At 39.5% G+C, this 27453-nt stretch overlaps 1 protein-coding gene across 4 annotated transcripts in view; it reads left to right on the forward strand.

Annotated features, from left to right (window-relative positions):
- Positions 1-27453, forward strand: part of INTS14 (integrator complex subunit 14) — a 33188-nt gene that overhangs the window by 2312 nt on the left and 3423 nt on the right. For 2 of the 4 annotated variants that reach the window (XM_033189722.1, XM_033189725.1), the window contains exons 2-10: positions 1294-1560; positions 3167-3274; positions 9453-9608; positions 10705-10823; positions 11230-11372; positions 13865-13957; positions 16141-16285; positions 17975-18108; positions 24833-24951. In XM_033189722.1, the coding sequence (XP_033045613.1) occupies positions 1294-1560; positions 3167-3274; positions 9453-9608; positions 10705-10823; positions 11230-11372; positions 13865-13957; positions 16141-16285; positions 17975-18108; positions 24833-24951 (1284 nt within the window). Of the gene's footprint in view, positions 1-1277; positions 1561-3166; positions 3275-9452; positions 9609-10704; positions 10824-11229; positions 11373-13864; positions 13958-16140; positions 16286-17974; positions 18109-24832; positions 24952-27453 lie in introns of all 4 variants that reach the window. The other 2 variants (XM_033189723.1, XM_033189724.1) reach the window with 1 other exon arrangement.

Raw genomic sequence — 27453 nt, forward strand, 5'->3', positions numbered from 1 at the left:
ATGAAGTTGTAAGCAGTGTATAATACAGTTCTGGGGCCTGCTTTTCTCAGTTACTAATGCTTTCTATAATTATTTTTGATATCTATAGTACATAGGTCATTCATTTATAGTTTTATGATATTTCATCATGTCAGTAGACTACAGGTTGCTTAATAATAGAGTAGCAGCAAGCTGTATTCCCATGAGCAGGTCTGTGTATCTGTAAACTATTTTATTTTTGAGCACCAAAATGTTTTCTTTATGCTAATTCTCAATCCATAATTTTGAATAACTCCATTTCTACATTTTGACTTTTTTCTACACAATTTCGTGAGATAATTCCAGCTTTATAACTTTCTTTTCTTTTTTTTTTTTCTTGAGATGGAGCCTTGCTCTGTCACCCAGGCTGGAGTGCAGTGGCACGATCTCAGCTTACTACAACTTCCGCCTCTTGTGTTCAAGCGATTCTTGTGCCTCAGCCTCCCAAGTAGCCAGCACGCTCAGCTGATTTTTGTATTTTTAGTAGAGACAGGGTTTCACCATATTGGCCAGGCTGGTCTCAAACTCCTGACCTCAAGAGATCCACCCACCTGGGCCTCCCAAAGTGCTGGGATTACAGGCACGAGCCACTGTGTCTGGCCTTAAATATTCTTTAATTTTGTTCTTTTCCTTCACAGTTGAAGCACCATTGGCTGGTTGATGTACAATGAGTACTACTGAGGCTAGCAGTTTATTACTTTTGTTATGCTTAATGATTTCCAATTTGTCTAATTTGGTTTATGACTTTACTAGTCCTTTCATTTTTATATTTGGCATTCATTTTACTAAAACAAGAGCACCAACCAACAAAATAATTAAACACATGCACTAATACTGCAAAAAGGTTGTGACGGTGCCAAAAAACAATGGTTGATTGTCAGATAGCAACACCATATGACAATTAGAAATGTTCTTCAGTAAATTAAGTGTTAGAGAGGAGATGTAGGAGTTTATTAAGTTGCGTAAAAGTCAAATGTGTGAAAGTTAAGGGCTACCTGAAGTTAGCAGGGCTTTTTTTTTTTTTTTTCCAGTAGATATATTTAGATAGTCCTTGATTTATGGTCACTTAATGGGTGATTCTAAGAGTGGTCCTTACAATGAACTAAGCTGCTCACTTCCCTCTCACTGAGTTCTCTAGGGATTATTCCTCACCTCAACTTAAATGGTGTTTGCCTCTGCTAATTTCTGGGAAATTAAAGTTATGGTGAAAAATATTCTTTTCTCTCCGTGACATGTAAGACCTTATTTATTTTCTACAGCATTTCTCTGTTTTAGCTGTCTGTTAACATTCTGATTGGCAACACTGGGATCATTTTCATCATGCCGACAGTGGTGGTAATGGATGTATCCCTTTCCATGACCCGACCTGTGTCTATTGAGGGGTCCGAGGAATACCAGCGTAAGCACCTAGCAGCCCATGGTTTAACGATGCTGTTTGAGCACATGGCCACAAATTACAAGCTTGAATTTACAGCACTCGTGGTTTTCTCATCACTTTGGGAGTTGATGGTCCCCTTCACAAGAGATTATAATACCCTACAGGTACAAAAAGTAGTAAGTTATTGTATGTACAGGGCCTAAATTTATTGGGAGGAAAACTGTGTTATAATGCATTGAACATTTAGAACTTTGGCATTATTTAGTAAGTCTGTTAGTACTTAATATGTGTAGCTAAACAACAAGAATTCACAACCAGTAGGTCTTAATGCCTACTGTTTCTTCGGTACAGCTATGAGTTAGAGCTGTGAGTTTTTCCCTTATTTTCCTCTCTTGGTTTTCTGGAATTCTCTGTGGAAAAGTGAGCATCTCAGGATGTAGTGCTCCATTCCCTAAAATTTAGGGTCTTTAGGCTCAACACTTAATTTTTTTCTACTCTCCCATAAAATTTGAGGAAATGAAAAATTAGTCCTTTCTTGTTCTAGAGTAATTCAAAATGAGATTTCCTTTCCAACAAATAGCTTTGATTTTAATACCAATAAATTAAAAATTTTAAATCTTAATTGGTAGATACTACCTTTCAAAGGTGTTTTCTGTGTTATTTCAGAATTTACTTTCTGACAACATCTCTAAATGATAGTATTTCCAGCAGTTCCTAACACAGTGTCTTACCCATGGTGAGCAGTCAAGAAGTGTCTATGGGCCAGGTGTGGTGGCTCACGCCTGTAATCCCAGCACTTTGGGAGGCCAAGGCGAGAGGATCACTTGAGCCCAGGAGTTTGAGACCAGCCTGGGCAATATGGCAAGATCCCATCTCTATTTTTAATAAAAAGAAGGGGAAAAAACAAAAAAGAAGTGTTTATGGAATTAAACTGAACAGTTTAACAATTGTTAGGTGGTTTTGAAATCCAGGATCAATACAGTTTGAATTTTTTAATACAAGTAACAAAATTTTGTTAAATAATTCCTTTTATTATCTCAGATTTTTTAAGTGACTTAAAAGCTTTTTTTAAAAAATTACACTGACTTAAAAAAATGTTTTTTAAATTTTTTTCCTGTAAAAGGATATTAAACTTTTGGTATATATGCTGACTTTCTTACAGGTGAATAAACTAAGGATTTCTGATGTTCTGCAGTTCTGATATTTAGAGAACTGCTATATAAGGAGTGAGACGTAATGTTTTAGACCAGGAACCCTGAAGTCAGACTACATACTTACAAATCCAGGTTCTGCCACCTTTAGTCATGAGACGTGGGAAAGTTATTTAATCTTTCTATACTTTAATTACTTCATTTAAAGATAGGGTTAATAATCTATACCTTATAGTTTTATTGTGATAGCTAAATACATAAAAGTGCCTAGGATGTTACTTAGAACATAGTTAATATTCAGTAGATTTTGTTATTATTTTTGTGATGTGTTTAAAAGTTCCTTTTAATTTTTTCCTTCAAGGTCTGCTTATAAAGATGTAAACTTGGTGGACTGTTCACTCTTACCTGATAAGAGGATAGAATAAATGGAATTCTTTTCACTGTCTTTAATAGTTGAAGAAGTCTTTTCTAGCATTTTTCTTTAAGAGGCTATGCTTTGATGCTCTCAGATACATCAGTGTCCCCTGTGTAACATTCATACTTTGAACAATTTATGTTGTTTTCTAATAACTAATTAAAACTAAAGAGTAACTAGCAATTTTATCTTTTATTCAATAAGGAAGCACTAAGTAATATGGATGATTATGATAAAACCTGCTTGGAGTCTGCACTAGTTGGTGTTTGCAATATCGTTCAGCAAGAATGGGGTGGTGCAATTCCTTGCCAGGTAATGATCAATTCTTTTTCATTGCCCTAAGTTAACAACATTAACCACTAAGGTGCTTCGATTTTCTTCAGGCTCTGACACAACATGCATTGTAATTTCTACAGACTACGTTTTACTCTATTGGTATCTTCTTAAGTGAAGGTACTAAATCAACACTAATGCGTTCAGAAAGCAGCAAAATTATGCCTTAAGGAAAGCATCCTCCTAATAAATTGACTTATTGCAAACTAGTAATGTTATATATAAAATACAAAGGACTCACAGTGGAATTTTTGAACTACACTCCTTGGAAGGGGTCATTATGATTTTGAGTGATAAAATTGTAAACATCGGTATAATATAGCTTGTCTTCATTATCTCAATGCAGTTATTCAGCAGACTTTTTTTTTTCTTCTTTTTGGACACAGGGTCTCACTTTGTTGCCCAGACTAGAGTGCAGTGGAGCTATCATGGCTCACTGGAGCTTCAACCACCCAGGCTTAGGTGATTCTCCCACTTCAGCCTCCTGAGTAGCTGAGACTACAGGCAAATGCTACCACACCTGGCTAATTTTTTACATTTTTTTGTAGAGACCGGGTTTTGCCATGTTGCCCAGGCTGGTCTCAAACTCCTGGGCTCAGGTGATCCACCCACCTCATCTCCCAAAGTGCTAGGATTACAGGATTACAGGGGTGAGCCACTATGCCCAGCTTTATTCAGCAAACTTTTAATCTTCTCAATTGAGTTGTCTTAAAAGTGAGGAGTATAAAACATAACATCTGGCCAGGCGCGGTTGCTTATGCCTGTAATCCCAGCACTTTGGGAGGCCGAGGCGGATGGATCACCAGGTCAAGAGATCTAGACCATCCTGGCCAACATGGTGAAACCCCCATCTCTACTAAAAATACAGAAATTAGCTGGGCATGGCGGCATGCACCTGTAGTCCCAGCTACTCTGGAGGCTGAGGCAGGAGAATCGCTTGAGCCTAGGAGGCGGAGGTTGCAGTCAGCCGAGGTTGCACCACTGCACTCCAGCCTAGCGACAGAGCGAGACTGTGGCAAAAACAAACAAACAAACAAACATAAAATCTTTTGCTCTTTACTTAGACTCCACAGTAGGCCACATTAGCATCAAATCAGAGCAGAGTAGTAGCAGAAAAAGATAACTGGAAATTTGCTCTATACAGATACTTTTGAAAAGTAGTAGCGTATTTTGAAGGAAAAAGAAACATTGCTAAAAGAAGTATCATAATAGTCTACAACAGGAGTCCGCAAGCTTTTTTTGTATTTTAGGCTTCGTAAGTGTGTGTGGCAACTACTCAGCTCTGCTATTATAGCATAAAAGGAGCCATAGATAATAAGTAAATGAATGGGCAGGGCTGTGTTTAAATAAAACATTATTTACAAAAACAGATAGTGGGCCAGATTTAGCCTATGGGCCATGGTTTGCTGGCCCCTGGTGTGTGACTTTTCATTATAGGGTCAAACACAGGATTCCTCAGTAGTGTTGGTAGCATCACTAGTATTTATTTTTTAATAAAACAAAAAAGATTGTAGCCAGGCATGGTGGCTCACACCTGTAATCCTAGTACTTTGTGAAGCCAAGGTGGGAAGATAACTTGAGCCCAGGAGTTCAAGACCAGCCTGGACAACATAGTGAGGTCCTGTCTTAAAAATAAAATAAAATAAGGCCGGGCGCGGTGGCTCAAGCCTGTAATCCCAGCACTTTGGGAGGCCGAGATGGGCGGATCACGAGGTCAGGAGATCGAGACCATCCTGGCTAACACGGTGAAACCCCGTCTCTACTAAAAATACAAAAACTAGCCGGGCGAGGTGGCGGGCGCCTGTAGTCCCAGCTACTCCAGAGGCTGAGGCAGGAGAATGGCGTAAACCCGGGAGGCGGAGCTTGCAGTGAGCTGAGATCCGGCCACTGCACTCCAGTCCGGGCGACAGAGCGAGACTCCGCCTCAAAAAAAAAAAAAAAATAGCCGGGCGCGGTGGCTCAAGCCTGTAATCCCAGCACTTTGGGAGGCCGAGACGGGCGGATCACGAGGTCAGGAGATCGAGACCATCCTGGCTAACACGGTGAAACCCCGTCTCTACTAAAAATACAAAAAAAAAAAAAAAATAGCCGGCGAGGTAGCGGGCGCCTGTAGTCCCAGCTACTCGGGAGGCTGAGGCAGGAGAATGGCGTGAACCCGGGAGGCGGAGCTTGCAGTGAGCTGAGATCTGGCCACTGCACTCCAGCCCGGGCGACAGAGCGAGACTCCGTCTCAAAAAAAAATAAAATTAAAATAAAATAAAATAAGATTATAGTTGCCTGGGAGTCAGGGAAAGGTATGAATTGACTCAAAAGAAGCAAGAGGGAATCTGGGACGTACTGGAACTGTTCTTTACCTTGTTTGTGGGGGTGGTTACACGACTGAATGCAACTGTCAAAACTCAGAACTGTATACTAAAAAGAGTGATTTTACTGCATGTAAATTATATCCCAATAAATTCACCTTTAGAAAACAACAAAAACATTTTTTTTCTTGTGAAAACCACCCTGTTTTATAGAATATAGTGGATACTTGCTAAAGAAGCTAATAAATGCCTTTTGATCAATTTATTTTCAGAAATAAAAAAACTTTTTATGGCATCTCAGCTTAAATAAATAATATAGCTTATTATTGATTTTGGTAAATCCATGCATATAGAATGTCTTATTTCCTAACTTTATAGTGAATAAATGAAGTTTTGTTGTCAGTATCTTCTGAACTGAAAGCCAGCAGGTAGCACAGTTTCATTTGCTATTTCTTCTTTGGTTTTAGAGGAGAAATTCAGATTTTAAGAACCAGACCTTGTACATCATGCAGACTTTTGACTTTTATGATTTTCTTCTTTTGAAAAAAGGAAGAATCTGAATTTGAGATATACTGTATGTAACCTGAGGGCAAGGGGCCAAGCCTGAATCTGTCTCTAGTAAAAATACAAAAATTAGCCAGACGTGGTGGCACATGCCTGTAATCCCAGCTACTCGGGAGGTTAAGGCAGGAGAATCACTTGAACTGGGGAGGCAGAGGTTGCAACAGTCAGCCGGGATCCTGCCATTGCACTCCAGCCTGGACAACAAGAGAGAAACTGTCTCAAAAAAAACAAAAAACATTGTAGTAGAGGTGGTGGTTACTGGTTATTGTTTCTATAATCAGTTACTATGTAACAAACTTGTTAAATGTGGAATTTTTTTCCAGGTGCGATGGCTCACACCTGTAATCCCAACACTTTGGGAGGCTGAGGTGGGCAGATCATCTGAGGTCAGGAGTGAAAGACCAGCCTGACCAACATGGTGAAACCCTGTCTTTACTAAAAATACAAAAGTTAGCGAGGTATGATGGCGTTCGCCTGTAATCCTAGCTACCCGGGAGGCTGAGGTAGGAGAATCACTTAACCTGGGAGGCGGAGTTTGTAGTGAGCCGAGAACGTGCCACTGCACTCCATCCTGGGCGACAGAGTGAGACTCTGTCTAAAAAAAAAAAAAAAAAAAAAAAGTGGAATTTTTAGCCAAGATTTGCTTTATTATTATTTTTTTTTGAAACACAGTCTTGCTGTGTCACCCAGGCTGGAGTGCAGTGGCGTGATCTCAGCTCACTGCAACCTCTGCCTTCGGGCTTAAATGATTCTCATGCCTCAGCCACCTGATGAATAGCTGGGACTACAGGAGTGTGCCACCATGCCCTACAGAAGTGCACTACCACACCCGGCTAATTTTTGTATTTTTAGTAGACAGGGTTTTGCCATGTTTGTCAGGCTGGTCTCAAACTCCTGGCCTCAAGTGATCCTCTGGCCTCAGCCTCCCAAAGTGCTGGGATTACAGCTGTCAGCCACCACACCCAGCCTTAACCAAGGTTTTAGACAGCTATACTGTGTCTTTGTTATTTAGTAAAGTCTATTTCATTTTGACATTCATGAAATATTTCATTATCCCATAGCATCTGAAAAAGCTGGTGGAGGTAAATCATTATATAGCAATTGTTGGTACCTAGAAAAGGAAATTGCCTTGTAGTCAATTGACTATCATGCCAAAAGATGACATCCTTCCAGGGGACCTCTACTAAGCATTCTTGGGCTTTATCAGTAAGTGCCAATCTTGATATTTCACACAGTGCCACCACTTAATACTGCCTTAAGGGCCGGGTGCGGTGGCTCACACCTGTAATCCCAGCACTTTGGGAGGCCGAGGCAGACAGATCACAAGGTCAGGAGTTCGAGACCATCCTGGCCAATATGGTGAAACTCTGTCTCTACTAAAAATACAAAAATTAGGTGGGTGTTGTGGCACACGCCTGTAGTCCCAGCTGCTCGGGAGGCTGAGGCAGGAGAATCACTTGAACCTGGGAGGCAGAGGGTGCAGTGAGCCGAGATCACACCACTGCACTCTAGCCTGGGTGACAGAATGAGACTCCGTGTCCAAAAACAAAAAACAAAAAAAAAAAACTGCCTTAATTGCCTATTATCATCAGGTTACCGGACTAGGCTAGGGAGAGCAAAAATAATCCTCTCCTGGGATTCCTGGGAAGTTTGTCCCCCACAGGATCATTCTGAAGCAATGAAGAAAAGGAAAATGATTTTGCAGTTACTATCCATTGTTGGTATATTTTATTGTTTTTTTCAAATTACAGGTTGATTAAGAATGCATTTTAGGCCGGGCGCGGTGGCTCAAGCCTGTAATCCCAGCACTTTGGGAGGCCGAGACGGGCGGATCACGAGGTCAGGAGATCAAGACATCCTGCCTAACACGGTGAAACCCCGTCTCTACTAAAAATACAAAAACTAGCCGGGCGAGGTGGCGGGCGCCTGTAGTCCCAGCTACTCGGAGGCTGAGGCAGGAGAATGGCGTGAACCCGGGAGGCGGAGCTTGCAGTGAGCTGAGATCCGCCACTGCACTCCAGCCCGGGCGACAGAGCGAGACTCCGCCTCAAAAAAAAAAAAAAAAAAAAAAGAATGCATTTTAAAGATCTTGTATATTTCTGGTTAAATAGCCTTTATAAATACATGTTTGAACCAGGTGTCATTTTAGTTGACCAGGCGTAGAGTTTGTCATCTTTGAAAATAAAGTGGCAAAGTTCAGACTACTATGCTGGTACTTCCTAGGAGCACATGTGAAATGAATCTTCATTCCATATTTGACATTGGTATGTTAGGTACCAACTCCTTATCTAAGAATTGGGGTTCTAGTTTTAATACAATTAAGTAAGAATTGGTTGTGAAGGTTTTTGTCCTTTTTTAAGTGTTCAGAGGCAAGCTTTTAAAAAATATTTTATTAGATGAAGTAGAGTAAAATGCATTGATCTTAAGTACACAGTTCACTGAGTTTTGACAAATGTATACACCTGTATAGCCACTACTACAACTAAGACATAGTATTCTTTATCCTATAATGTAGAGTGAGGGTCTAGCACCCCACAAAATATTCTCATGCCCTTTTTTGGATTTTTTTTTTTGGCAGGGGGTACGGGTTGAGGTTTTGTTTTGTTTTTCAAAACAGAGTCTCACTCTGTCACCCAGGCTGGACTGCAGTGGCATACTCACTGTAGCCTCAACTTCCCAGACTCAAGTGATCCTCCTACCTCAGCCTCCCAAGTAGCTGGGCCTGCAGGCATGCACCACCATGCCCAGTTAATTTTTCTATTTTTTGTAGAGACAGGGTTTCACCATGTTGCCTAGGCTGGTCTTGAACTCCTGGCCTCAAGTTATCTGCCTGCCTTGGCTTCCCAAAGTGCTGGGATTACAGGCGTGAGCCACCATGTCAGGCCTGTTTTTTTGTTTTGTTTTGTTTTAAAAAGACAGAGTCTCTCTTTGCATAGGCTGGAGTACAGTGATGTGACCACGGCTCACTGCAGCCTTGACCTCCCAGGCTCAAGTGATCCTCCCACCTCAGCCTCCCAACTTGCTGGGACCACAGGTACATGCCACCACTCCTGGCTCATTTTTTTTTTTAAGTTTTTGCGGAGATGGGGTCTCCTTATGTTGTCAAGGCTGGTCTCGAACTCCTTGGTTCAAGCAATCCTCCTGCCTTGACCTCCCAAAGCACTGGGATTACAGGCTTGAGCAACTGTACCCAGACCTGGTGCCCGTCTCTAGCAGTGAAGACATTGCTAAATGGGACTGCTTTAAATATGTAATTTAATGTACAACCTCCTCTCTCTTTTTACAAACAGGTTGTCCTGGTGACAGACGGCTGTCTTGGCATTGGTAGAGGGTCACTACGACATTCCCTAGCTACTCAAAATCAACGAAGTGAGAGCAACAGGTTTCCACTACCTTTTCCTTTCCCATCTAAGTTATATATCATGTGCATGGCGAATTTGGAGGAGGTAATACCTTTTACTGAGTTTTTAGTTTGATTAGGCATATTTTACAGCTTAGTTTATTTTTCAGTATATACCACTAGTGCTATATTGTATATACTGTAGTATTGAACTCCTTTGGTTTCAGCTGAGGCTGGTCATTTTATTTGAAAAGATTCTGGGTCTCAAATGTTCTTTGAAATTTCAGAGTGTTGCCCCATCTGGGAAACATAGCTGGAGTTGTTATCCATCCTGCTGATGGATAAAGGGTCAAGGTGTTCTTTTTGGCGTTATTCATTTCCCTTATATAAGAATTCTTATCTCCATTCCACCAGAAATGTTGACAGTAGTGTGCTTTGACTTTGAAAGAAGAGTAAAGTAACATTATTCTGATATATGTTTTATTAAACACTTACATTCTTTGTTTTCCCATTCATTTGGGAAAGTGATTTAACCTTTTTTCCCCTCAGTTTTTCTCTCTGTAAAATGTAGATAATGATGGTTCTCACCAAAAGATGTTAGAAACACTTTGGAGGAAAGATGCTGTGTAAATACTAACTGTGGTCACCTCTGAGAATCTTTGCAAAACTACTCCTAAATGAAATAGCTCAACCTCTGTCATTTTACGTAACATTCCTCTTTGGTAACCTTGAGTCAAAATTGTTGTAGTTATTTTCTTCTCACATTGGCTGTTAAAAAAATCATCTGGCCGGGCGCGGTGGCTCAAGCCTGTAATCCCAGCACTTTGGGAGGCCGAGACGGGCGGATCACGAGGTCAGGAGATCGAGACCATCCTGGCTAACACGGTGAAACCTCGTCTCTACTAAAAAGAATACAAAAAAACTAGCCGGGCGAGGTAGCGGGTGCCTGTAGTCCCAGCTACTCGGGAGGCTGAGGCAGGAGAATGGCGTAAACCCGGGAGGCGGAGCTTGCAGTGAGCTGAGATCCGGCCACTGCACTCCAGCCTGGGCGGCAAAGCAAGACTCCGTCTCACAAAAAAAAAAAAAAAAAAAAATCTGTTATTTATTGCCTATGTTATTGTAATGGCTTTGACCTTGGTGTGCTGATAATAATCTGGCATTTTGTGCCAGCCACTTTAAGGGTCATCTGTTTTGCTTTATAGCTCCAGAGCACTGATTCCTTGGAATGCCTTGAACGTCTCATAGATTTAAACAATGGTGAAGGGCAGATTTTTACTATTGATGGCCCCCTGTGCTTGAAGAATGTACAGTCTATGTTTGGGTGAGTATATGCTTAGAGCTCTTTTGCCTTCTTTACAATTCAGTATTATAATTTGACATCCAGAAAGACTATCTGTTTTACTGTTCCTAACTGTGTCATTTCATTTTCCCCAAGTTGTACATTTTTCAGATAAAGTGATTGGTAGTAATGACTTTTTAAAGTAAATCTATACTGCCTGTAGATACTGACTTCCTTATAATGACTCAGCAATTTCAAATTAACTTGCTCTTGGGCTTTTCAGCATTGAAATTTCCTCACCAAAAATGTCAGATTTTGTTCTGTTTTACAGATGGTCAGATCTTAGTTTTGGAACCAACTTGAAAGGATGACAACTCTTGCGTCTTGAAAAATTAACTTTATATGTATCGTATTACTCTTCCTATAACTATTAATTTTCATATTCTAGAAAACTGATAGATCTGGCATATACGCCTTTCCATGCTGTTCTCAAGTGTGGCCACCTAACTGCTGATGTGCAAGTCTTCCCCAGGCCAGAACCTTTTGTTGTAGATGAAGAAATTGATCCTATCCCTAAAGTCATTAACACAGGTAACTTTTTAAAAAAACTTCTTTCTTAGTTTCTCTGTTATCCTTACTTTCTTCTAACTTGTGACTTTTACTCTCTTCTCTGTCTAAAAAGGTTAAAAAGAAATATATATTGTGATACAGGTTGAGTATTCCTTACCCAAAATGCTTGGGACCAGAAGTGCTTCAGATTTCAGATTTTTTTGGGTTTTGGGATATTTGCATTTTACTTAGTGATTGAGCATCCTTAATCTGAAAAATCCAAAGTGCTCCAGTGAGCATTTCCTTTGAGCTTTGTGTCAGCTTCATGCATGTGTAATAGTTGTGAATTGTGGAGCATTTTGGATTTCAGATTTTCAGATAGGGGATACTCAACCTGTACTAGGGTGCTGTTGTCATCAGCACTTTGGATTGGAAGATTCATTACCTAAGGGGTGGCAGAATATTGGTTTCTTATGGTAAGGTCATCAGTTGATCTCCAATCCTAGATAATTATAACCACGAATTATTAGAGTTGGAAATCATAGCCATATTCACTAGCATTGAAATCTTTGAGATGATTCTTAATAGAGATACTGGACTTAATTAGTGTCATAATTAAGGTCATATAAGAAGGGCTAGCTTGTATACTTTGCAGTATGACTCTTGCTATGTGACCCTGGGAAGTCTTCCTCTAGTTCTGATTGGCTAGGTAGGGAGAATCAACCAGATGGTCTTGGAGTTCTTAGATCCGATATAGTGCACTCTTCTAGTCCTGTTGCTTGTATTATGACTGAAAGAAAGTGATGTTACCACAGCTTTTACCTGGTTCGTGTTGCTAATACTATGCTTAACTGAGACTGGCAAAGTGAAGAGTCAAAAATAGCAAGGAGCAGTGGAGAGGAGACTTGCCTCCAATTGGTGGGTGGACTCCTTGAATATTAGGTGCATGTTAAACCTTTTAGGGTTGGATATTGTCAGTGTTTCAGTCACCATTACAGCCTTGATGTCCAGCATAGTGCCTGACACTTAGTAGGTGCCCAATAGATCATTGTTCAGTCAATAAATGATTAGAATTAAATGTGCAGTGAATGCTCATTGTTTGAGGTATATGGATTTTTAAGGAGTTTTGGAGTGAGGGACTGTGAACAGTCTTTTTGCTTTTTGTGCCTTTAGCTTCTGGCTATCTAGAAGCAAGGCATCCATCGCTTCTACTGTGACTAGACAGCAGTATGTTAAGCTGTACCAAAAGTCTTGTTGCCTTCATAACAGTTAGATTCCACTTCCTTCCCATCCTTTTTCGAAGAGTAAATTTGAATAGGTCTTTTCTTTCCCATATAAACTCTTAGTGGGAGATCTTTCTTGCAGCTAAACTACTTTAAAATATAGTAGACCTTTTTCTACTCAAATGAAAAATATCTAGCTGCTTATACTAATGAATTTATTACTCAGCTAAGGGAGGTAAGGACAGCAAATCTCCAGAGAAGCACACTCCTAATACATTAGAAGTATGGCCAGGCGCAGTGGCTCACGCCTGTAGTCCCAGCACTTTGGGAGGCCGAGGTAGGCGGATCACCTGAGGTCAGGAGACCAGCCTGACCAACATGGAGAAACCCCGTTTCTACTAAAAATACAAAATTAGCCAGGCGTGGTGGCACATGTCTGTAATCCCAGCTACTTGGGAGGCTGAGGCAGGATAATCACTTGAACTCGGGAGGCAGAGGTTGCAGTTAGCTGAGATTGCGCCATTGTACCCCAGCCTCGGCAACAAGAGCGAAACTCCATCTCAAAAAAAAAAAAATGAGATGTTCACCATGATTCTGATTTTTAAAAATTCTTTTGAAAATATGGGTATTAATCTAGAAGAAAGACTGAAAAGCACATCAATAAAATATTAATAGAGATTTCCTTTGATTATGAATGAGTGACTTTTTCTTCTTTATAATTTGTATTGTTTTTTAAGTTTTTATATTATATAATGGAAATTTTTACGTTCCTTTGGTTACATTTATTTTTATTTATTTTAGGTTTTCAACAAATACTTTTGGTCTTTACTACAGCTTCTATAAAGCAGAGAAATCATTGTCATATTTAGACTGCTTACCCTAGTTTTGTAGAAAATACAGTTCTTTCTCAGAGAGATGTTTTTAATACAATAGCTTTATTCTTCAAAGGCTGATTGTAGTTGCTGTGGAAGTGTTTGACTATGATGCCCCTTGGTGACCTGAACATCCCTGACTACACATAGGGATTAGCCTTTCAATTTTTGCCTTGGCTGAGGTCCTAACCTTATAAAAATAAAATTTAGCAGATTTTGTCATATAACTTAAACTCATTAAATAAATGACAGTTATCATTATTTCCTGAGCAACTTAAAATGCAAATTATTGGACGACCCCATAGAGAAATCTAATAACTTTCCCAGTCATCATATTTGAAACCCCAACCTAAACAGTGCATTTGTGAAATCTAATACATGGAAAATAATGTACTTTTCCATAGAATGAATTAATTCTGTGTTGATTCCTTCATTTCAGATTTGGAAATAGTGGGATTTATTGATATAGCTGATATTTCAAGTCCCCCAGTTCTGTCCAGACATCTGGTCTTACCTATAGCACTTAACAAAGGTGAGTTATCTTCCTATTCCAGTGATATGTCTGAGGCATCTTACTAACTAAAGTTATTCTTAAATCTTAGATAGTAGGATAGCCCATTTTGCAGAATTTAGGGGAAAGAAATAGTTACAGAATTGGATTTTAGAAAATGGAATATTGCCTAATATAGCAGAAAAGTAATTCTGCTTTACATGGTAGAAACATTTTGACACCTATTACTGTGTGTTGGTTTGTGAATTTACAGTGGAGATCCTCTTTAGAGATGAGAATGCTTAGTCCCTCATCCAGGGCTCTCTGCCTTTCCTAGTAGTAACATGCTGAGAAAGCTTAAGTAGTTATCAGAAGGTCACTTGATAAATGTGCAAGTCAAATACAGCTTTATACGGGGAAGAATCACATCTGTTCTTTGTTGTACTAGTGCTCAGCACATAGTAGATACTCAGTAAATATTGTTGAACGAATGGGTGAATGCAGGCCCTTGTGAGTCCTCCTTACTGCAGCATATATCTGTAGGAACTATTAAGTCATCTCCCCAAATTCAACATCTCTCTGGAGAATGCTAGACTCTAGCTCTTTAAAATTCTCTTTATCAAGGGTGGCACTGTGCTGTGGTGGGTATAGAGCAGGAGCTCTGGTCCCTGTCTGGCTACAGGTTCAAATCCTAGTTCTACCCTTAAAATTATCTTTTTCTCTGTTTTAGGCTGACCATCCACTTTATATTTATCAACTTTCTCTAAGAAGTGTATGTAGTCAGGTTTTCACATACTGAGTAATGACCACATTCCATTTATGCCCAGGTTATCTCAATTGGAGTATTGGATATTCTATAACCAATCACATGTTCACAGACAGATTATATCTGTGAGTATATATCAAGTATAATATAATCTTGATATATATTCAACTGTGTTGATAATTATTATTCTCAGAGAACAGCCAGATTTCCCTTATTTCTAAGGCCCTGGGGAATTCTACATGCCAGTATAATGGCCAAAAAAGAAATTGAGCAAAATAAACCATTTATGTAGGAGAATAGTGAAAAGAAAAATGTAGGAAGGCGGCTGGGCACGGTGGCTCACACTTGTAATCCCAGCACTTTGGGAGGCTGAGGCGGGCGGATCACGAGGTCAGGAGATTGAGACCATCCTGGCTAACACGGTGAAACCCCATCTCTACTAAAAATACAAAAAAAAAAAAAAAAAAAATTAGCCGGGATTGGTGGCAGGCACCTGTAGTCCCAGCTACTCAGGAGACTGAGGCAGGAGAATGGCATGAACCCATGGGTGGAGTTTCCAGTGAGCCAAGATCGCACCACTGCCCTCCAGCCTGAGCGACAGAGCAAGACTCCATCTCAGAAAAAAAGAAAACGAAAAATATGGGAAGGCAGAATAGGGCCGTGTTGTAAGGGCTGTTGAATTGTCTAGCTAAACTGGGCAAATTCTTCCTGTTGAATTAGAAAGTCTTTGAACAAAACAGAACAGACATAGATATTTTCAGAGGGAAGTTAATTGTAGGAAGAGTCATCTGTCAGCAGAGTGTGAGAGAACCTGGAGAATCCAGTCAAGAAGCTTATAGAGTAATCATTGTTTACCTTTGGGGACTCACATGCATGTGCTGCCCTAAGCCTGTTGGTTATGAATATACTTGACATCTCTGTATCTAATTCTGTTTAAATGGGTGCCTGAAGCTTCCAGATAGCATCTAACTAAACATCCTAGTGGAACTGTGGAAAATGGATTTTTGTGTGTGCAGCAGCTTTACTGAGATGTAATTCACATACCATATACTTCACCCATTTAAAGTGGTTTGTGAGTTTTAGTATATTTGCAGAGTTGTGCAACCATCACCACAATCAATTTGAGAACTTTTTTATAACCCCAAAAAGAAACCCTGTACCCTTTATCGACTCCCAGACCCCTCTCCCCATTTCCCTTACCCCAAATAACCACTAATATCCTTTCTCTGTATATAAATGTGCCTATTCTGGATGTTTTATATAAATGGAATTCATATAATGTGTGGAAACTGACTTTTATGTAGACATTGGAAAACTGGAATGAGTTTTTCCTGTGTTACAATATTCCCTTAGAACTCTACACTATCCCTTAAAGGCTAGAAACATCCAAGAGTATAAATTGGGGTTTGGGGTTTTTGTAGGTAATTTCAGTCTGACCTGTTATCTCTTTTTTTCACAGAAGGTGATGAGGTGGGTACTGGCATCACTGATGACAATGAAGATGAAAATTCAGCTAATCAGATTGCAGGCAAAATACCCAACTTTTGTGTCCTGCTCCATGGTAGCCTAAAAGTGGAAGGAATGGTAGCGATTGTTCAATTAGGGTAGGAGACTTTGTTTACATTTGGTTGAATGAAAGGGAAAATCATTTTACAAAGTGAAGTATTTTGCAGACTTTTCTGAAAGAAATAGAAAGGTCCTTGTCACTTTTTTCCTTTTCCTGCCACACTTTCTCACCTGCTACTACATTCCTTTTTTTTTTTTTTTTTTTTTGAGTCAAGGTCTTGCTCTGTCCCCCAGGGGTACGGTGGCATGATCACGGCTCACTGCAGCTTCAACCTCCCAGGCTCAAGCAATCCTCCCATCTCCGCCTTCCAAGTAGCCAGGACCCAGGTGTGCACCACCGTGTCTGGCTAATTTTTTTTTTTTTTTTTTTTAATTTATAAAAGTGAGGTCTCACTGTATTGCCCAGACTGGTCTTGAACTCCTGGGCTCAAGGATCCTCCCACCTTGGCCTCCCAAAATGCTGGGATTATGGGTATTGAGCCACAGTGCCCAGCTGCTATTACCTTCTAAACTACTCTTTTAATCATCCCCTAGAAGAAGTGTGGAGTGAGCCTTTTAATTATGTTCTTTTATTTTATATCCTTTCTCAATTTTCCTATTTCTAATCCTATCTAGAATACTTGGGTTCTGGTTATAGCAATGCTACTAACTTGCTTTAGGATCTTAGGCAAGATGCACAGACCCCTCATCTATAAAATGAGGGGATAGAACTAAACAAAAAAAAGATGCTGATAACATTGAGCATTTTATTATGTGCCAGGCACTCCTCTAGGTATTTTGCACATTTAATCCCTCATAACAACACTATATGGGAGGTATCAGCATTATCCCTATTTTATAGATGAGGAGACTGAGGCTTAGAGAGGTTGTAAAACTTGCCCAAGGTCACACAGCTAGTAATAAAAGAGCCATGATTCTTACCCATGCATTCTGACTCCAGAGCCTACTCATAATCGTTCTGCTGTGTTCCTTCCCTCTGAGGAAACCCCATTAGCTTTTACATTTTCTGAAGTCTCAAAATCTGCAAAACCATCTATTTCCCTTTCTATAATACATATTGTTAGAAAAGAAGAGGTCACTGATCATTTTCTGGCCACTACCTGGGGTTGGCTGGTTTAGATCAAGAGGTTAAGATTAATCAAAGGAAGCATGGCTCCATTTCTGCTACAGTTAAAATTATCTGGTCCAAAAAGAAGAATGCAGATCTTACTAGGTATTAGTCTGCTATATTTCTTGGCACCCAAGCTACTTGTACTGGTTTGAATATGAGAATCATTTGGGACCCTTTGAGAAACTGGGGGCAGAGTCTTTCTTACAGAACAGGATGATGGCCTTGTGCCCTGTGGTAGAAGGGCTACTCTTGGTGCTGCTGTGAGTGACTGAGTGAGGCAGCTGACAGGACCTATATAGGTCACAGTCTTTACCCCTCCTCATCACCTCTCCAGCTACTTGCTACCCTTTGTGATTTTTTTTCTCTTTCAAGACTGCTTTTGATTTCCATATCCACATAATTTTACCTGAATAATAATAAATGTTCCAGAAGAATGGAAATATTAGGGGAGAGCAGTATGCATTTTCAGGTTTAGGATTTGGCTTTGGTAAAAGTAATGTGCCTAATTTCAAAGCTGAAGCCTGTGTCTCTCAAGAGAAAAATACAGGCTAGACTTATTTAACTTGACAGTCTCAGGCTTGATGTTCTTCTGATCTTCCGTCTTCTCTCCATCTAGTCCTGAATGGCATGGAATGCTCTACTCCCAAGCTGACAGCAAGAAGAAATCAAACCTCATGATGTCTCTCTTTGAGCCTGGCCCAGAGCCTCTCCCATGGCTAGGGAAAATGGCACAATTGGGTCCTATTTCAGGTATAATCCAGATCAGATTTTACTTATCTTGACTTTGTTTTCATTCTGCTGTTCTCAGTGTCTCTGTGCAGTCAGGGAACTGACTCATCTCCCTTACTAGTATGCTATGGTCTCAGATGATGCTGGATGTGTACATGGAAAACTTGAAGAGAGTTTGATGTTTGAACTCCTGAATTTTACAGCTCAGGAGAAATCAACATTTAGATTGCTTTAAGTAAATAAACTCTTCAGTGGCTTAGAGTGAAAAGCTAATCTCCATAATTTTTTTTCTTGGTGTACTATAGTTCAACTCAAGTAATTTCCTGTCATTCCTAGATAATATAATCCTTCCTTCTTGAAACTGTTTTTCTGTAGCTTTCCTGACATTGCTTCTGGTGCCTATTTGACTTTTTCTTTGGCAGACTTTTCTTTTTGTCTTTGTTTTGTCTTTTCTTTCCCTTGCCTCATGGTTTCCAACAAGTTGTTCTTTGACTTCTTCTCTTTGGTTATTCTTCTCCCTTGGTTATTTTATCAGCTGTAATAACTTCACATTTCCCAAACCTGTAGCTCTAGTCTCACCTGATCTCTCCCTGGAATTTACATATCATATTTCCAGTTCCTAGTTGGATCTCTCCACTTGGATATTCTGTCACAGTCTCAAGCTCAGCTGTTTGTTACAGACCTGTTGTCCCGCACTCCTTTCTCCTCAAACTATTCCTCCTTCTGATTTTCCTCCTCCTTTTGATTAAGACATGTGTGCCACTAGCTACTCAGGTTCCAACTGTAGAGTCATCTTTGACTCATTTGGGCCCATTTCAATCTCAGGAACATCTACCAAGCAACCTATTCCGTGCCAGGCCTAGGGGATAAAAGAGTTAGCTGGAGTTGTTCAAAGTCTGGTGGAAAGTGGAATGATCACAGACTGGCACAAATCAGAGTTAGCCTGTAGGAGATGATGATGAGCTCTGCCTAGAGGACTCAGGAGAATCTTCACAGAGGAGAAATACCCTAGTTGAGTTTTGAAGAAAAGGAGGAACTTGCTAAGCTAATGAAGGGAAGAAAGGGCATCCTGGGCAAACAGAACACCTACAGAAAGAAAAGGAACTGCAGCACAAAATGTGAGAGTGGGTGTGGGAGGGGCAGATGGTAGATTGGAGATTGGTAGTAGCTAGAGTGGAGCAGGCCTTGTCTGAAATGTGAAGAACCAGGAATTTATCTTGCAGATACTGGGAAGCCACTGAAGAGGAGTAGTGTGATCAGATCCTTCTGGCTACAGTGAGAACGGGGGGATACCAGTTAGGAAACTATATTTTAGGGGCTGGTGCCCCCTGCAGTTGTACAATATGGCCATAATCCAAGTGAGAGATAAGAAATTTGTATTTAGAAAGATATCTCTGTGGAGTGTGGATTTGAAAAGGCAAGGACCTGTGGCTGAAAGTTACTGTGTTAGTCCTGGAAATGTGAAGATGAGAACCAGACCATGGTAATAACTGGGGGTAAAATATATTTAGGAAGTAGGATCAATAATGTTTGGATTTGAAAATAAAGGAGAGAGAAGTGTTAAAAATGATCCCAGGTTTCTGACCTGGGCTGCAGGGTGAAAGGTAGTACTATTAGTTGAAATAGATAATAGAGAGAGAAGAGTAAATTTGGGAAGAACATATTTTGTTTATGTTGAGTTTGTGCCTATGAGATATAGGTGGAGGTGCCTAGAGACAATTCTGTAGAAGTCTGAAGTTGAGGAGAGAGGGCAGAGTTGGAGATAAAATTTTAGGTTGTAAAGCTATCACAAATAGTTAAAATGGTGGGAATGAGGGAGATCGCTCAGGGCAGTGGTTCACAAATTTTGAGTTTTTGTGTACAAAAATAAATTTGGAATAAATACCACATGTTCTCACCCATATATGGAAGCTAAAAAAAAATGAGCTCATAGAAGTAGAGAGTAGAATCTAGAATCATGGTCATTAGAGGTTGGGAAGGGTAGTGAGGAGAGGAGAATAGGGAGAGGTAACAGATACAAAGTTACAGCTGTTAGGGAGGAATAAGTTCAGTGCTCTATAGCATTGTAGTGTGAATATTGCTCACAATAATTTAGCATATATTTTCAAAAAGCTAGAAGAGAGGATTTTGAATATTCACAACACAAAGAAATGATAAATATTCAGGCAGGCATGGTGGCTCATGCATGTAATCCCAGTACTTTGGGAGGCCAAGGCAGGTGGATCACTTGAGTCCAGGAGTTTGAGACAAGCCTGGCCAACATGTCGAAACTATATCTCTACCAAAAATAGAAAAATTAGCCCGGCATGGTGGCGTGCACCTGTGGTCCCAGTTACTCAGGGGGCTGAGGTGGAAGGATCGCTTGAGCCCAGGAAGCAGAGGCTGCAGTGAAGCCTGATTGCACCACTGCACTCCAACCTGTCTGGCCCTCACAGAAAAAGTTTGCCAGCCTCTGACTAGACTATTGTGATGGTTTTCATCAAAGATGCATATCTATAATCTAAGATGGTAGTAGCATTCAGACTCCTTTCTGATCTGGCTTCCAATGTTGCAACACTTGGCTTGTTACAGTTGTTCTTCATTCCAGTTGAACTGCTGTTCACTCTACCCTGTGTTCATGTTGTTTTTTCCTCCTTTTGGGTCTGTTCCGCTTTTCAGTGTGGATGATAATAGCTATTATTATAATGAACTTAACTTTGTGCTAGGCACTGTGCTGGACATAATGAGGGTACCATATCATTTAACTCTCATAGCAGTCTTAGAACTGGAATTATGATAACAAATAACAATTAATAATAAAATCTACCTCAGAGGGTTGTTGAGCAAAACATGCAAATAGCACTATTGTTTGTACCAATCCCTCCTACTCCCAGTTCTGTTCCTAGAGACAACTACTTTTTAAAACTTATTTGTTTCTTTTGGTATTTATTTATTTTTTTATTTATTTTTTATTTTATTTTATTTTATTGAGACAGAGTCTCACTCCGTCACCCAGGCTGGAGTGCAGTGGTGCAATCTTGGTTCACTGCAACCTTCACCTCCCAGGTTCAAGTGATTCTTCTGCCTCAGCCTCCCTAATAGCTGTGACGATAGGCACAAGCCACCATGCCCGGCTGATTGTTGTATTTTTAGTAGAGACAGAGTTTCACCATGTTGTTGGTGAGGCTGGTCTCAAACTCCTGACCTGAAGTAATCCTCCTGCCTTGGCCTCCCAAAGTGCTGGGATTACAGGCGTGAGCCACCGTGCCCAGCCTTATTTACATTTCTAAATAATGTAGGTATGTCCCTATTTCTGTCAAGGGTTCTCCCATTTTATTATTATTATTATTGTGTTTATTTATTTTGAGATGGAGTCTCGCTCTATTGCCCAGGCTGGAGTACAGTGGTGTGATCGCAGCTCACTACAACTTCTGCCTCCTGTATTCAAGCGATTCTCGTGCCTCAGCCTCCCCAGTAGCTGGAACTACAGGTGCCCACCACCACACTTGGCTGATTTTTGTATTTTTAGTAGGTACAGGGTTTCACCATGTTGGCCAGTCTGGTCTCAAACTCCTGACCTCAAGTGATCCGCCCGCCTGTCCCAAAGTGCTGGGATTACAGGCGTGAGCCTCCATGCCCATCCCATTTTATTATTTTTTATTTATTTTTTGAGACAGGGTCTCACTCTGTCACCCAGGCTGAAGTGCAGTGGCACAATCTTGGCTTACTGAAGCCTTGACCTCTCAGGTGATCCTCCCACCTCAGCCTCCTATGTGGCTGGGACCACAGGTGCATGCCACCATGCCTGGCTAATGTTTTTGATTTTTTTATGTAGACAAGGTCTCACTATGTTATCAAGGCTGGTCTCAAACTCCTGGGCTAAAGCAGTCCTCCACCTTAGCCTCCCAAACTGTTGGGATTACAGATGTGAGCCACCACACCCAGCCCTTTTCCCCATTTTAGATGCCATTTTTTGACTTTTTCAATGATGAGTATTTAGCTGTATTAACACCGCCATCTCCCACCCACCTACACAAGATGCACATTTTCCCTTCTTCTATCCTCCCAATATAGTTATAATGTTCTTTTTGGTTAAATCAGTATTCAGTCCTTGTTAGATGATGTAAATGTTATTTACAACTAAGCTATGTGGTATACCAATTTATATTTCCTTTGTTTTGCAACTTTTTGTCCCCTAACTCAGTCCCAGCTATTTTTTTTTTTCTTTGCTTGTTTTCTATATAACTGACTAATTCCTCCCTAAGTAAAATACATTTTTCAGGTATTTTATCAGTTTCCTTTTTTTTCTTAGCATCATCTCCCATCCTCCTGCTTCATAAATGGTATGGTTATTCCCCAGACCTGTTGCATAGGTGTCTTCCTGAGTCTCCCCTTTACATCTCTCCTATGGGTCTCCTGTTCACAACTCCTCCTGAAAAAAAGGATACATGAGAAGTAAATATTTTGAAATCTTGTATATTTTGGAAATATATATATGTTTATTTCATTCTTTATACTTAATGATAGTTCGGTTAGGAATTGAGTTCTAAGTTGGAAGTCATAAGTCATTTTCCCTTAGAGTTTTGAAGCATTACTGTGTTGTCTCTTCTGGAGTCCAGTGTTGCTACGGAAAGTTAGTGCCATGGTGACTCAAAGACCTTTGACCCTGAACTGTATTTTCTCCATATTCCTTGGTGATCTTCTTCGTATCCCTGGTGTTCTGAATTTCAGAATGTTGGTCTCTTCATTCATTTTGCTAGGCACTCAGTAGACCCTTTACGTTTGGCAATTCATGTTCTTCAGTATTGGGAAGATCAATTATTTCTTTGATTTCCTCTTTCTGTATTCTCTGTTCTCCTTTTCTGGAACATATATTTGTGATTTGTATTTGTAATTTTCTATCTCTTTCTGCCCATTTTCCCATTTTTTAAATTTTTTCTGTCTTCTGTATCTTCAAATTTATCTTATAATTTTTATTTTTTGTTTATACTCTCATATTTTTTATTTCTTCTTTCATAAATGTAATATTTCCTGTCTCCTAAGCCAGTTAGTTACCACATATAGGCTCCAGACAACTAATGACAGTACAAAATAGGCTCTGATTAGATGTTGAAATGTTTGGTAGTGATACTAAGTGCTAGGGGATAAAAGGGTCTAAAAAAAGCCACTATCTGCCAGAAAAACTTGAAACAATTTCATGGAAGGGGTAAGAGAGGATCTGGACTTGGAATATAGGTAGGTAAGTTTGGATAGGTAAGGAATGGCAGTGTTGAATGGTGGAAAAAGTGTTGGCTTTGGAAACAGGCCCAACTGAGTCACTGTGAAACCTTGTATAAATCCAACCTCTCTGTGCCTTAGTTTCCTCATCTTTAATGGGACTAATAACATCCTCACTCTAGAGTTGCTGTAAAGAGAGAAGTTGAATATGTAAAGTATCCGACACCTAGTTGGAATTTAATAAATATTCTTTATTCTGTAAGTTCCTTGAGGCTGAAAAGTATTTTCTTTAGGCACAATCTCTGGCACAGTGCTTGCTACGTAGCGGGGTCTTACTATAGATAATGAATGAATAAGTGAATGAGAAGAGAGAACATTCTAGGCAGTGGGGAGTAATAGAAATAGCAGGAGTGTTGGAAATGAGCTATTGTGTGGGAAAGGACTTGTAGGACCTTAGCCTGACTCAGAAGGTTTATATATTGACAAATATTAATGGAAATATGTCTGGAGAGTTGGGCCAGTATTTTATGGAGGAGTCAGGGCTGAGGAGGGTTGACAAAGGAAGTGTTGGCCCAGTATCAGGTTGTTTCAATTAATGACCAAATCTAGGGTAGAGAATGTCTGGCTCAGTTAGACAGACTGGTCTAATTACATTTTTCACCATGAATGTTTGGGCAAGGGATTTAAGTTCTCTGAACTTGTAGGAAAATGATTCCTGATCTGTCTACACCAGAAGGTGGTAATAATAATAAAGATCAAATACACCATTAGAAGTATGCGTGCTTTATAAGTTTGTGGCAGTTTCATAGGCTCAGGAAGCAGGTACAGAGACAAACCCTGTTTGTTCATGTAGCTATAAAACGAACATGGCTTTACATTTTTGGAAGCAATAAACTAAAAAGCCATATTGGGGTATGTTTCACCAATAAAAGTATTTCTTGTCTTGCCCTTTGCCTTAATTTGGCTATATATAGTTTTCCTTTTTAATTATTTTAATGCCTAGACGTGTGCTGTCTAATCCAGTAGCTACTGGCCACATTAAATTTAATTAAAATTAAATAAAATTTAAAATTCAGTTTCTCAGTCACACTAGCCACAGGTCAAGTGCTCAGTAGTTAGTAGCTACCATATTAGACAGCACAGATATAGAACATTTCCATCATACAGAAAGTTCAGTGGGAGAGCACTGGGTTAGACTATATAGAATTGCAGTATATATGTGTGTGTCTGTGTGTATGTGTGTATATATATATATATATTTTTTTTAAATATGTATTTGTTTTATTCTTTGACCTTAATTTATAAATCAGATAAGTGAAGCTTGTTTCTTTAAAAACATTAAGCTGTTTTTCACTTAAATGGTCCTCCTACATCAGTGGCTTTCTGTTGAGAACAGGTTCTCCAACCTGACTGAAGTTAATGGATTTTCTTAATTAACAAAGTGATAGGATATCAAAGATTGAGTGATTCAAAGAGCTTCTAGTCTAATTGGAAATGTAACTGATTGTGTTTTGCCAGATGTCATTTCAAGAATGTCTTTTCTTTTAAGATGCTAAAGAAAACCCTTATGGCGAGGATGACAATAAGAGCCCATTCCCCCTGCAGCCCAAAAACAAACGCAGTTATGCCCAGAATGTGACCGTCTGGATCAAACCCAGCGGCCTGCAGGTAACATTACCATTTATGTTGCTTTCCACTGGGGACAGGAGGCATTTGGGTAGGCAGGCAGGCATTTTATTTGATTTTCTTTTCCTTTGATACTTAGTAATTCATTTACTTCTAATGTTTGTCATTATTTCCAAAAGGGATTTGAGATGCCCTACAGTAAAACATGTATATAGCAAAATCATTTTTTACAAAATTTAGAGCAATAAGAATACTAGAGGAAGAAGGAAGACAATTGTGCCAGGAACCCAAGGCAAAATGATAATTTTACGTGAGCATTTTGGCTCTGAGCTTCCTGTTGACAAGGTCAGTTGTTCTTGTCTGAAAAAAGGACATTTGTCAGTTTGTCTAGAGAGACATATTTTCCTGGCATTGAATTTTAGTGTGAAATTTTTTATATGGTGAGGCATTGAATAACATAATGGGTATTTAACAACAGTTTTGGAAAAGATGTAAAAGTCTTCATAACGATATTTCTTCCATCCCTTCAGTAGAACTCAATCCATAGAATTATATTTCACAAAAACACGTTCATAGGAAGCTATGATAATATGATTATCAAGGAATGATGCTTTCAGGCAAGGTATTCAGGAACATTTCTCCTTTCATCAACAAAAAGTCATTTATACCTGTTTTTAAAAATCACTTATTGAAACTTTTTTCTCCTTTGAGCACCTTTATTATATTTGTTCCACCAGTAAGTTCAACCTAAACCAAATGAGAAGACACAGTCAGGCCACTTGGACAACAAAAGTAGTTTCTGTTGACTGCACAGTCTCTGAGCCCCCTTTCCAATGGAGACTGAACCACATCCTGCCAAGGCTAATGTGTCAGGGGCCTCTTTGTTGGAAAATTGGGGTCTTCTATTTTCCTGATGTCCCTGACCCCAGTACTTCCTTGTCAGAGGGATATTAGAACCACTTTCACCACCATTTATAGCTGAGCTTTTCTTATTTTTTTAAATTTTTTTGTTTGAATCTTGACTACTATAGAAAAAAATTCTTTTATTCTTGGGTTTATTTTTCTTATTCTGGTAAAATATACATAAAATGTATCTTCAACCATTTTAAAGTACACAATTCAGTCCCATTTAGTACATTCACAATGTACCATCACCACTCTCTAGTTCCAGAACATTTTAATCACTTCAAAAGGAAACCCTGTGCCCATTAGGAAAGTCACTCCACATTCCTTCTCCCAGGCCCCGGCAACCACTCATTTGCTTTCTGTCTCTATGGACTTACCTATTCTAGATATTTCATATAAACAGAATCATACAATTAGTGGCCTTTTGTGTTTGACTTCTTGTACTTAACATGATGTTTTCAAGGTTTATTCATGTTGTAGTACGTATCAGTACTTCATTCCTTTTCATGGCTAATATTCCATATGTCTATATGTATGTGTCACATTTTGATTATTCCTCAGTCGATGGACATTAGGGTTACCTTTTGGCTATTGTGCATAATGCTGTTACGAGCATTCGTGTATAAGTTTTTGTCTGAACATTTGTTTTCAATACTCTTGGGTATGTATTTTAATGGGAATGGGTTTGCTGGGTCAGACGGCAATTCTGCTTAACTTTTTGAGGAATTGCCACACTCTTTCACAGTAGCTGCACCATTTTACATTCCTGCTAGCAGTGTATAAATGTTCCAGTTTCTCCACGTTCCTACCAATACTCGTTGATTTCCTTTTATTATTATCATATAGCTATCATAGTAGGTGTGAAGTGGTATGTCTGTGTCTTTGCATTTCCTTAATGACTAGTAATGTACATCTTTTCCCGTGCTTATTGGCCATTTGTGTATATTATTTGGAGAAGTATATACTCAAGTTCTTTGTCCATTTTTTAATTGGGTTTGTCTTTTTGTTGTTGGGTTTGTTATATATTCTAGATAGTATGATCCTTAGCAGATACGATTTGCAAATATCTTCTCCCATTTTGTGACTTATCTTTTCACTCTCTTTATAGTGTCCTTTGATACACAAAAGTTTTTGGTTTTGAAGAAGTCAAATTTTGTTTTTTGCTTTTGTTGTTTGTGCTTTTTGCTGTCTTAACTAAGAGATCATTGCCAAATCCAAGGTCATAAAGATTTACCCTCTATGTTTTCTTTTTCTTCTTCCCTTGAGAAACGCATCTCTAACTTCTGGTCTCAAGCCATCCTCCTGAGTAGCTGGGATTACAGGGGCACACCACTGCACCTGGCCCCTGTTTTTTCTAAGAGTTTTATAGTTTTAGCTTTTACATGTAGGTCTCTGATCCATTTTGAGTTAATTTTTTGTATATGGTATTATGTAAGGGTCCAGCATTATTCTTTTGCATGTGGATATCCAGTTGTCTCAGCACCAAATGTTGAAAAGACTATTTTTTCCCCATTGAATGGTCTTTGCTCTGGTGATAGATGTATGGGTTTACTGGGTACATTTTTATGAGGCAAGTTTGTTTCTGTCTGTCAGGGGATTTATTTTACTATCAAGCCTTTGAAGGAGGGAGTGCTTTAC

Source organism: Trachypithecus francoisi, unplaced genomic scaffold, assembly GCF_009764315.1.
Source record: "Trachypithecus francoisi isolate TF-2019V2 unplaced genomic scaffold, Tfra_2.0 Lachesis_group3, whole genome shotgun sequence".
NCBI lineage: Eukaryota > Metazoa > Chordata > Mammalia > Primates > Cercopithecidae > Trachypithecus > Trachypithecus francoisi.